This window comes from Camelus ferus, chromosome 20, assembly GCF_009834535.1.
Source record: "Camelus ferus isolate YT-003-E chromosome 20, BCGSAC_Cfer_1.0, whole genome shotgun sequence".
NCBI classification, from domain to species: domain Eukaryota; kingdom Metazoa; phylum Chordata; class Mammalia; order Artiodactyla; family Camelidae; genus Camelus; species Camelus ferus.
The window spans coordinates 2,860,116-2,870,790 of NC_045715.1; the positions used below are offsets into that span (position 1 = coordinate 2,860,116).

The 10,675-nt window shown below is 44.5% G+C and overlaps 1 protein-coding gene across 4 annotated transcripts in view; it reads left to right on the forward strand.

Annotated features, from left to right (window-relative positions):
- The window catches only part of PRPF4B (pre-mRNA processing factor 4B), a 34,615-nt gene extending 26,726 nt beyond the window's left edge, over nt 1-7,889 (forward strand). Inside the window, exons 12-19 of one of the 4 annotated variants that reach the window (XR_004313347.1) lie at nt 646-760; nt 1,309-1,460; nt 2,710-2,796; nt 3,525-4,261; nt 4,773-4,818; nt 5,334-5,420; nt 6,172-6,216; nt 7,705-7,889. Coding sequence is in view for 1 of the 4 variants with exons in the window: in XM_032462425.1 (XP_032318316.1) it covers nt 646-760; nt 1,309-1,460; nt 2,710-2,796; nt 3,525-3,728 (558 nt within the window). In the remaining 3 variants the exon portion in view is untranslated. Of the gene's footprint in view, nt 1-645; nt 761-1,308; nt 1,461-2,709; nt 2,797-3,524 lie in introns of all 4 variants that reach the window. The other 3 variants (XR_004313348.1, XR_004313349.1, XM_032462425.1) reach the window with 3 other exon arrangements.
- Nucleotides 7,890-10,675: the final 2,786 nt, after the last annotated feature.

The window sequence follows — 10,675 nt, forward strand, 5'->3', positions numbered from 1 at the left end:
TGATACAGTGTTCGTGTTCCATCAGTTTTGCCAAACATACTTAACGTTTCCTGACTAATACCTTCTTCATGTTTAAGGGATTTTATATTTTTTATACTCGAAGTGAGTAAATTTGGGATGGCCCAGCAGCTACGGATGGAGAATGTTTTTACGCTGTTTTGTCTATAAATTTAATCTGACTCCTCCTGCTTTCTTTGCCATCATAATTTTCTGGCAAACGAAAGTTAACTTAAGTCAGTTGTAGGTTAATCTAATGAATGTCTTCATGTTCCCTGTAAGTAGTAAGTTGACTTTATGCAGGTTTTCTGGGGATTTTTAGAAGTTACTTCAGTGCTTTCTCTTAACTACTCCTTTCTTTTCTAAATAGTATTGGTTAAAATTAAGTTTACTTGGTATTACCCCTATTTTCTCACTGAAGAGGTTCTCTTACTAATTATAATCAAATATTTGATAGCTCATAATTATTCATAATTAGGAAATTAAGTTATAACATAATTTAGGGCTAAGTTAAAAATAATTAAGGAGTCAGTGAGTGACTTTGTCCTCAATATTAGAAATAACTTCTCAAAGCCAATTATTTTTATCTGATTATTTGTCTTAATTATTCCTGGCATGAGTTCAACTTCATGATAAAATATTTTGCAGGTTAATGAATCAAAAACCATTTTAAAGCTCTGTGATTTTGGGTCGGCTTCACACGTGGCAGACAACGACACGACGCCCTACCTTGTCAGTAGATTTTACCGCGCTCCTGAGATCAGTAAGTGTCCTCGGGTGCTCTCTGGCCCGGGCCGTCCTGTGCGGTGGAGGCCGCGCGGTTGAGGCTGAGCACGGTTTTCCGTCACGCTTCAGCCGCTGCACGAGCCATTCGTCCCCAGGTGGAATGACGTAGAGTGACAGGAGGCTTGGCCGTGTCTGGCAAGAGTAGCAAGCAGTTGTGGACAGTCCTCCCCTTGAGAAGACTGCTCTTGGTTACGCAAGGTCTGATCGTCACATGTATGAATTGCGTGGGACCTTTGTCTTTTCTTCCTGTTGCCTTGGCCGAGGCTGGTTGGCACGTCTGCCAAAGATGAAATGAAGAGAGAAATGCGTTTCCCTCTGCCCTTCAGTGCCTTCCCCACTCCCTCATGTTTTAAGGTTTTAAGTGTGAGTCTGTATTAAGAATTAATAGGAAAGAACGTGAAACTAATGCCAAAGTGGTGTTAAAATTGTGGATCTAGAGTCCAGGCTAAGTCAGTCCCCTGTTAACGGAGATGAACAGCAGCTCATTGGTTTCCTCCACGTGTGCTGACGTCTGGTTTGCTTCAGTTATAGGCAAAAGCTATGACTACGGCATAGACATGTGGTCTGTAGGCTGCACCTTGTATGAGCTCTACACTGGAAAGATTTTATTTCCTGGCAAAACCAATAACCACATGTTGAAGCTCGCCATGGATCTCAAAGGAAAGATGCCAAATAAGGTAGGGTGTTCGTGCGAGCCTGCTCTCCTCGGGGCCTTGACGGTGCCTTCCTGTAGACACGTGGCTCTGAGACAGTTTCAGAGGCAGGCACCTGGCGACTGTGACTCCTTAGCTCTTCCTCATTTCTGGTGTGTAAATTAGTGCTTCTGAACAGCCAGGCGCTCTTGAGAGAGAAGACGAGAACTGCCTTCTCCTTTTCTCGTCTGCAGTCTGTCTGTGTGCTTTTCTTGGCCCTCCTGAATCCTAAGCAGGAGGGCAGGGGCCTGCTGTTGGGCAGAACTGGAGTTGAGGAGGACAGCTGACGCAGGCACCTGGCCGCGTAGATGGGGCTGTTTTCACCTCCCCCTCCTTGTGCCTGGCCGTCACACCGCGGGGGCCCTGGGAGCACGGCCACACTGCCACAGCTGGGCGGCAGCAGGTGCAGGCCAGGTGGACAGACAGGTCAGGACGGCCTCGGTCATCAGGATGAGTGGGGGGAGGGGATCAGAAGGGGCACTTGATGGCGGTCAGTTGGAAGTTATTTGGGGAAGGAAGAGGGTTTGGAGGAAACTCACAGGAAATGACATCTTTTTAACCTAAAACCCTTGATGCTTGAGCTATAATATCAGTTTCTGTTTGATTAACACAAATTAAGAACTTTATAGACATTTTATAAAAATGTCTGCAGGCTGTATTATGGCCTTTTATGATTTCAGCTTTTTTGCTGAATTTGAGAGATTTATAGATTTTTCTCCCTATAGGTCAGAGGCCATTGTGTTTTTTAGTTATGTCCAAATTCTGTTTTGTTGGACTTTAGACTAAGTTACACAGAAATTAGCTGTCTTGACATTTGCTTTAATGAGGTCTGACCTGTGTCATTTTAGGGCTGTTAGAACATAATTTTAAAAACGTCGTTAGGTTTCTTAACTGCCGGAAGAAAAGGCCCCAGTTGTCTAGTACGTTTCCTCTCTCCAAACAAATGATTTTTAAGTTTTTATTTAATCCTCAGTTTCAAATAGTGAAAGCCTGGCTCGTGTTGTAACTGGCCTGGCTCGCTGCCTGGGGAAGCACAATGGCACCTCAGTAGGTGGTTTCAGGTGCGACATTTGCCAAAGATGTTACTTTCTGGAAAGCAAGGAATCGGATCATTTTCAAATAATGAAACAAACCCAGAGAGAGAATGTTTGTGTGACTTGTTACATGTTAGCTGGTCAGTAGACCAGACTTTTCTAAGAGCTCAGAGCCCATGTTGGTTTTGCTTTATTGCCAGATGATTCGGAAAGGCGTGTTCAAAGACCAGCATTTTGATCAGAACCTCAACTTCATGTACATAGAAGTGGATAAAGTGACAGAGAGGGTGAGTCTCCTGTAGGTGTGGTTCATTAACTGGCCATCTGTTAACGGAGTGAGTGCGGGGGGCGGGGGTGGGTGCTGTTCTAGCAGATTTGAATATTTTAAAACACTAAAAATAATTCCGTCTTGCTGTTGACCAGTTCCTGAACAAACATCAGATTATGGAAAAGATGAAGAGATTTTAAAATGTTTTCCTAGTAGAATGAGTTTATTTTTACCACATTTAGGCCCTTTTCTCTCCCCTTGGATCGCTTTCTCGGTCTGGCCTCCTGTCCAGCTTGCAGTGCTACTGCCAGAGTGGTCTTTTTGAAAACAAATCTGATCATATCACTCTGCCAGCCTAGAAGTCCTTCAAGGGCTCCCTATTACTTATAAAATAACGTGTTTCACTCAGAAAGACTCCGTCCTCAGCAGTAACCCCGCTCCTGGAGTGGGCCCAGGTTGGCTGCTGTGCGGCCCCCAGGCCTCCGTGCACGCACCGCCCCGACGTCGTTGTCTCTTGTTCTCCCTCCTGATTCACAGCACCTCGTGGTACAGACTCGGGTGCCTGCCTGCCTGTCACCTCAGAGCAGGGAAAGTGCGGTTCAGACACAAGTGCTGACCGTTCATGACTTTTCATTACATAACGTTCTTTTGAATTCTTATAGAATTCCTTTCTCTGGTCATTTTGATCTTAAGTTACGTATGTTTAGTGACTTATTTAGAGACACACATTTAAAAAATTATTTTTAGGAGAAAGTTACTGTCATGAGCACCATTAATCCAACCAAGGACCTGTTGGCCGACCTGATTGGGTGCCAGCGACTTCCAGAAGACCAGCGTAAAAAAGTCCACCAGCTGAAGGACTTGCTGGACCAGATCCTAATGTTGGACCCAGCTAAACGGATCAGCATCAACCAGGCCCTGCAGCACGCCTTCATCCAGGAGAAGATTTAAACGAGACGAAGACGCTCCCAGGGTTTGCATAATTAAATACAAAGACTGAAGAAATTTCACAGCAGTCTATTAATGTATATAAACTTATAAATATTTCTCCAGCAAATTTGAGGAAGCATGATATATTTGAATTAACACCAAGGGTGATATTTCTTTTAGAAATGTTAGTTTACTTGTTTTGTGTCTTACGTGAAGTTTCACTGTAGAACTGTTTTAATTGCCAAGACTGCACAGAATCACAGTGCTAATGTAAGTGGTTGCAGCTCACAGGAAAGACAGAGCATCTGTTACAAAATGAGTAGTAATGCTGGGTGGTTGATCTATTTAGCAGAGTTGGCTTCATTGTGGTGTTGAGGTGGGATGGCCAGCATAAATGCTGTTTATATTCACGTTTCCCTAGGTGTGTGCGCAGGCCACAGCAGCATGCCCTGGGTGTGGTCAGTGCCGCAAGGGGTCTGTTCCTTCTTGAGCCTGCCTGCAGGGATGGTCTCCTCTTTTAAAGCAGGTTGTGTACAACATTCAGTACACTGAAGGTAAGCTAAACCATCAACATCACTGGTGTTTTAAGATGTTATTTTATTGGAACAATTGACAAATGAGGGATATTAGCTTTGTGGCAGAATTCCCTGCATGTGTGATAACTGATCTTGTTTTATTTTTGGCATTGCAACTGTGGCATAGTTACAATTTCTGTTCTGTTCATCACATTTAAAATTGGAAGAGTATGCGCTTGATGGATAGAGCGCCTTCAGTGTACTGTTTCTTATTAACTTTAATTTTTTTAAATCAACTTGCTATAGACTTTATATACATTTTGTTAAATACAGTTCCTAGTGACATAGAAACAAGGCGTAGTTTTCATTTACTAATAACAAATGTTGAGGCCCGATTCTGGAAGTCCTCATGTTTAAAATTTAGCTAGACAACATAATGAAATTTTTAACTATTTGTATGTCATTTTGAAAGTGTACTGCTTTATGGTAAAAGTGTTTTTCATTTGTTCATTGTTTTCATTATTTGTGATCATGTTGTCTTTCAATACAGGCATAACCCTCCCACTCTTGAACAAAGCAGCTGCTTTTTAAAAGCGGTAATTGCTTCTTTACCTTTTATTTCTTTTGTAAATGAAGCTTTTCTTTAAGAATGTGACTTTAAAGTGTTGTCTATTGCATAAAACAGTTGACACTCACTTATTGTAAAGTGAAGATTGTTCTACTGCATGTGAAGTGGACCATGCAGATTTCTGTATGTTCTCAGTATGCATCACTAGATAATAAAGTCTTTTGTGAACAAGGCATTTGTAGCCATTTTTAAAAGTTTTTGTCTTCAGTGCTGGTAAGTCAGGTAAACCGTATATAGTTAAGAGCAACCTTGTGTTTTTTCCTTTAAGTCTTAACTGAAAGAATTATTTGTTAAAGATGTGAACCTAGCCACAAGTTTATCATTTTATTAATAATTAGGATCCTAATCATTTCACCAAAAAATTCTACCAGTATTGTCAGCTTTCAGTGTAGTGAGGTAATTCCTATAGGTTACGGGGTGTAATTCAGGATTTAACTAATGTTTCTGCTATTTTCTCACTTTTCCTTCTGATGGTGCGGAAAGAGAAAAAGGAAAACGGGGCACAGGCCACTCACCGCCTTCTCCAAGGGGTCTGATTTGCTGAGACACCAGCTTCACCTTCTTAACAAGGTTATTTCTGACAGCATGTGTAGATAAACATTTAGCAACAATTTAAAACAAAATCATGTAAATCAGTTTGGTTTTGCAACACAAAGGAATTTGTATTTTTAACATGGTTGAAGAGAATTTTTCAGAAATGTATGTAATCTTTTCTGTTTGGGTGGTAAAATTTATGCTTGTCTCCCTGAGGAATGTGGAAAAATAATCAGATTTTAGGGGTTTAAGTAGTATTTAAAAATTGTAAATGGGATTTTTTTATTCACCCAGGCTCCTAATTACAACACACATGCACATTTTGGTGCATCCAAGAATGGAAAAATCAGAATAGCAGCATTCTCCTGGTGGGTTTTGCTCCATGTGAAGGTGATAGATGCCATAATCATGATAGCCAGCTCTGACTCCACCCCGACTCCTTGTGGCTTAGACTTAAAGTCACCTAGATGCAAGGTGGTGTTGGCCTCCAGGCGTGAAGCCTTTAAACAAGGCATCACGCATGCAGCCCTCGTGCCGTAAGGACGCAGCAGCGACGTCCCACCGTTACTTACTCTGGTGACGATACGCTGCCTGGTCAGGTCTTCTGTAGTTTTTTCACTCAGAATAGTTACCGTTTGATGTTTCTGGTGATTTTCATGGTTCCATTTTTATACGTAAATGTTTAAGTAAGTTAACTTCCACTAGAAACCGTTCATCTTATGCCTTCAAAACTGTTACATGTTCTTTAAAAAACAAAGTTGCTTGTTACTTGTTCTTTGTGTTTTAGGTGCAGCTCAGTGGAAGATGATGACACCAGAAGACATGAGCTAAGGTTTCTGTTCTGTAAAAGATTAAAAAAAAAAAAAAAAAGAGAGAATCCTCCACTTAATTCTGTCTGGTTCTTTAGTTGGCAGCGTTACGATTTGGGTTGCTTTGCCGTCTGGGACTCAGACCCGCAGAGCAGCCGTGCTGTGCCCGCTGTGAGGTGCTTCCTGCCTCCCTGCCCCGGCCCTAGAACCAGACCTGGGGTCAGATGCAGCAGCGTAAGGGGCATGGGTGGCGAGGTTCCACTTAGACGAGGTTGTCAGCTGGGCTCCCAGGGTGGTTAGAAGACCCCGCCCGTGGGGGAGCAGTCTCCCAGGTAGCTGGCGGCCCCCTTGGCTGGTGCCCAGGGAGAGACTGCACGCCGGGAGCTCTGCCCGGCCCCTGTGGCGCTCTCCGTGTCTGCGCCCATCCAGGGCTCCTCCACGGGCTCGGAACAGGCCCGATATGCAGAGCCACTGCCCCTTTTCTTTCTCGAGGGAAATGAGGTGACAGTCCGTAGATCTTTGATGTTCCCGAATTCGGCATTCCTCTGCTTATCTATTTGAAAGGAGCCCCAAGAACGGTCTTTGTCCTGCACACAGCCCTCGTGTCCTAATCTGCGGCGTTGCCGCAGCTGGAGCCCGGGGCTCTGCGGGGCCGAGGCCGGTGGTGAGCTGTCCTGGGCCGCCTGCGCTCCTGGGCAGTCGCTGTGTGGTCTTCAGATAGGGTTCTCTTGTGAAGTTTTTGCTTTATTATACTTGATGGCAGAAACGATGGTTATCAGAAATTAGGCTAGAATTTCAAGCTTTTCTAGGGAGGGAGCGTCTTGTCATTAATATTAAGACCCTCCTGGCATTTGTAGTCACCCTGAAGTCCTTGTTAACAGTGCCTGTATCCTCGTTCCCCAGCGCCTGGTTCATTCCAGTCTACTTCTTTTTCTCAGAATAATTGTGTTTGAAAAAAATTTTTTTTGCCATTATAATTACTACTTTCTTTTCCTAATAACTAAAACACTCAGGACATTTTTACAGTACGAAAAAATTGTATAACTTGCGGGGTGTGGTAGAGGCAGTGACAGGGGACGTTCTCAGACGCTTCCTCATCTGCACTTTATCATCACTTCGGAGCAGAACTCCGGCTGGCGAGGTAGAAGGGAAATCTGAAAGTGAAACAGGAGTCGCCTGTCTTCAGATTTAGGCCAAGCGGTTAAGGAATCCCCCTTTTAAACACTGAGACAGGAAGGAAGCCCCAGGTGTTCACGTACGCGGTGCTTTCTGTTACGATGTCATTAGACATCGGGCTTCACACAGTGCTCTTCATAGTGTCCTAGCTCAAGCGTATATTCCATGTGAATTTTACCATTTTCCAAGATGAAGTGTCCTTATAGAAATGTTCACTACGAATCTGTGTTTTTTACATGGCAATTAATGTGCACCAAGTTGAGTTTTGAAAATGTTTTCCAGTTATTTTTACGTCATCATGGCATCTGTGATTTTTCTTCTCCTTCTACGTGTAGGGTAAGGGCCTGTCCTCCTGAAGAGCCTTTCCATTTAGTGATCAAGATGTGGAAGCTGATCTCTCAAAATAGCGCGTGCCCGAGTTGCTCCCGGTGACACTTGAATTGCAGCTGGGATTTCAGCAGCAACGTTCCCAAGTTGACTTACTAGGAAAACTTAATAAAATATGCCTCTTGTTACCATACTGCCTCCTGATTGTTTCATTGCTTAAGCTTGGCATTTTACATTTAGTTTAAAGTTAAAAACACCATGTCTTACCTGATGTCTCTCTCACCAATCTTCGCAGAGGTGCTTTGAAAGGCATTTTGTGCCCAGAGATGACTGGGAAATGCCAGGTCCGAGTTCTCAGAAGACACGGGCTGTGTGAGCCTCGCGGGTGGGGAGGGGAGGATGTGCCGGAGGCTGGCCGCCCGCCTGCCGGCATCTGCCTGCCGGCATCTGCCTGCCGGAACCTGCAGCCTGGGAGCCGCCGAGTGAGCGTAGGTGTCCTCGCCAGCGGCCAGACTCACCGAGCGACCCAGCGCAGGGCACACGGCAGAGTGTGCTGTGTTCGCGTTCCTGGGACATGTATTTGACTTCACTTTCCTAGTGATAAACACAGGAAGTAATGAGAGAATCCCTGTTTCTGTACAGACTTGAAGAAACGGGTTCACTGCAGATGGGGAAGCCCGACGAATGCTGGACTCATCCTCCGGCCACCCGTCATTTTCTCCTGAAGAAATGTCTCCAGCTTTAAAAAAAAAAAAAAGTGATTAAAATACATGGTAAAGACAGGTTGTGGGAACCTTGCGCACGTGCAGCGCGGGACCGCAGGCCGGAGGGCCGGGGCAGCCGTGGAGCGGGCGCGGAGGGGCGGGGGCTCCGGGCAGCCTTCTCGTAAACGCGCAGTCGTAGTTAGGCCTGAAGACTAAGAGCTACATCCTGTCACCTGAAGCTCACCTAACGTGACAGCAGGTCACGGGGGAAGTAGCGTGTAGGGTGTACTGGGTTGGTACAAACTTCTAAGAGGCCTCTCCCGTGTGCTTCCTGACGTGGCAGAACCTGCCTGTGTTAAGATCCCAGACGAGCCGAGAAAGGGCATCAGTGCTGGGGAGCTAAGCGTGGGGACCGGGAGCGGCCGAGAAGCCCAGCTTAACTAAAATCCTCTGAACGGAAGTACTTTATATGTGCTGCTGCAAATTTTGCCAAATGTTTCTTCAAAACTAGTGGTAGAAGTTGGCTTCCAACAGGTCCGGCAAATAGCAAAATCAGCATTTGTAACTATATGCCCACCCCGCCCGCCCCTGTGGTGCATTCTCCCCTGGTCTGCATCCACTGCCTGGCTGCCCCCAAGTTGTGCGAGGGGCTCTTGGTGTTTCCTACATACTCCCCACTTCCAGCCTCAATTTAGGGACTCGGTTTACAAAGAATCGCAACAAGTGTATTTTTACCAAGTGATCGTGTGTTAAAATTATTAGTCCCTCGAGGGATATAAAGGAAGACTTGGGGGAAAGGACCAAGTACTCAGGCCGTCGAAGAGTCCTTGGGACGAAGCAACTGGCTATTGACAAGGTTATTTTGTAATGTTTTATCGAACTTTTTGTTTAAAGCTCTGCCTCAGGCGGCAAGTTCATTTTATGTGCCATTTTGTTGCTGTTATTCAAATTTCTTGTAGTTTAGTGAGGTGAACGACTTCAGATTTTATTATTGGCTTGGATATTTGAGGCAAAGCTTCCTTTTTGTTTATATAATGCTGAATTTTTTTGTTTGAAATTAAACAGATTGGTAACCTAAAAAAAAAATAGTCCCTTGGCCTCATAATTGAAGTCGGGCAGGGTGCTAACACATTTGTTACATAACTACATTTAAAGCAACTTGGTGTTTTAAAAAAAAATGCAACTGGGGACTCTCAATGGAAACCTCTGGTAGGGGTTTCGGTTGTTGTTTTCTTGTACTATCTCCCCCTTCCACCCTTAGGTCTAACGGCATTTTCAATAACGTAGCCTGGTTGTGTTTTCAGTAAGAAATTGCTCTTCCCTGTCTCTAAGGCATTAAAGGCCAGAATTCCAAAAGACAGGATAACTAATTTGAATTCAGCAACCATCCACCAAAACCAAAACCCACTACCCCTGAAAACGTCCAAACTCTGCTCTATGCATGTTACATCAGGTTTTCCCCTTGATAATGTTTTTCAGAGTGCGAGCCAAGAACCACCTGCGTTAAAATCACCTGGGATGCTTGTTTACTCTGAATCCCCGCGCCCCACTCCCAAAGACTCTGTTTCCACAGGCCCCCAGTAGAACCCAGGACTCTGCCTTTTAGTTTCCCTGGTTTTTAGGTGCAGTAAAGTGTGACAATCACATAGTATTCCTTTCTCACCAGTTAACGAGTTAAGCTTTCGCTGTTTGAGTTTCAACTAACCAGGGTTAAGACTTCCGGCAACAAGGAGCCCTGGGAAAACCCCATTAACCTAAGATTCGGGCTGCTCTGTGTACAGTGACCTCTTCCCATTTTCCTTCAACGGCCTAAGGCTACTAGATCCGAGGCAGGATGGTGGTTTCATGCCCAAACCCGTAGTTAGGCCCTCAAAGAACCGACCTTGCTTTACTGTGTCTGACCAAGGACCCCGGAAAGGGAAAGGCTCTAAGGGTTCATGGGGGGGCCCAAAGGACTCTGTGTGTCAGTTTAACAAAATAGCACTTCAGCTTTTCATGGCCAAGCAAACACCCAAAGGCTAGGTCAGAATAACAGACAAAGGAGATCTGTGGAGATGGGAAGGGAAATGAAAAAGGTACCAGTGGAAAAAACTGAAAAAAAAAAAAAAAAAAAAAAAAAAAAACCACTGAGAAAGACAAATACCGTATGCTATCACTTACATGTGGAATCTAAAAAATGACACAAAGGAACTTATTTACAAGACAGACACAGACTCACAGACATAGAAAACAAACTATGGTTACCAGGGTGCGAAAGGGAGGGGAGGAACAGAAG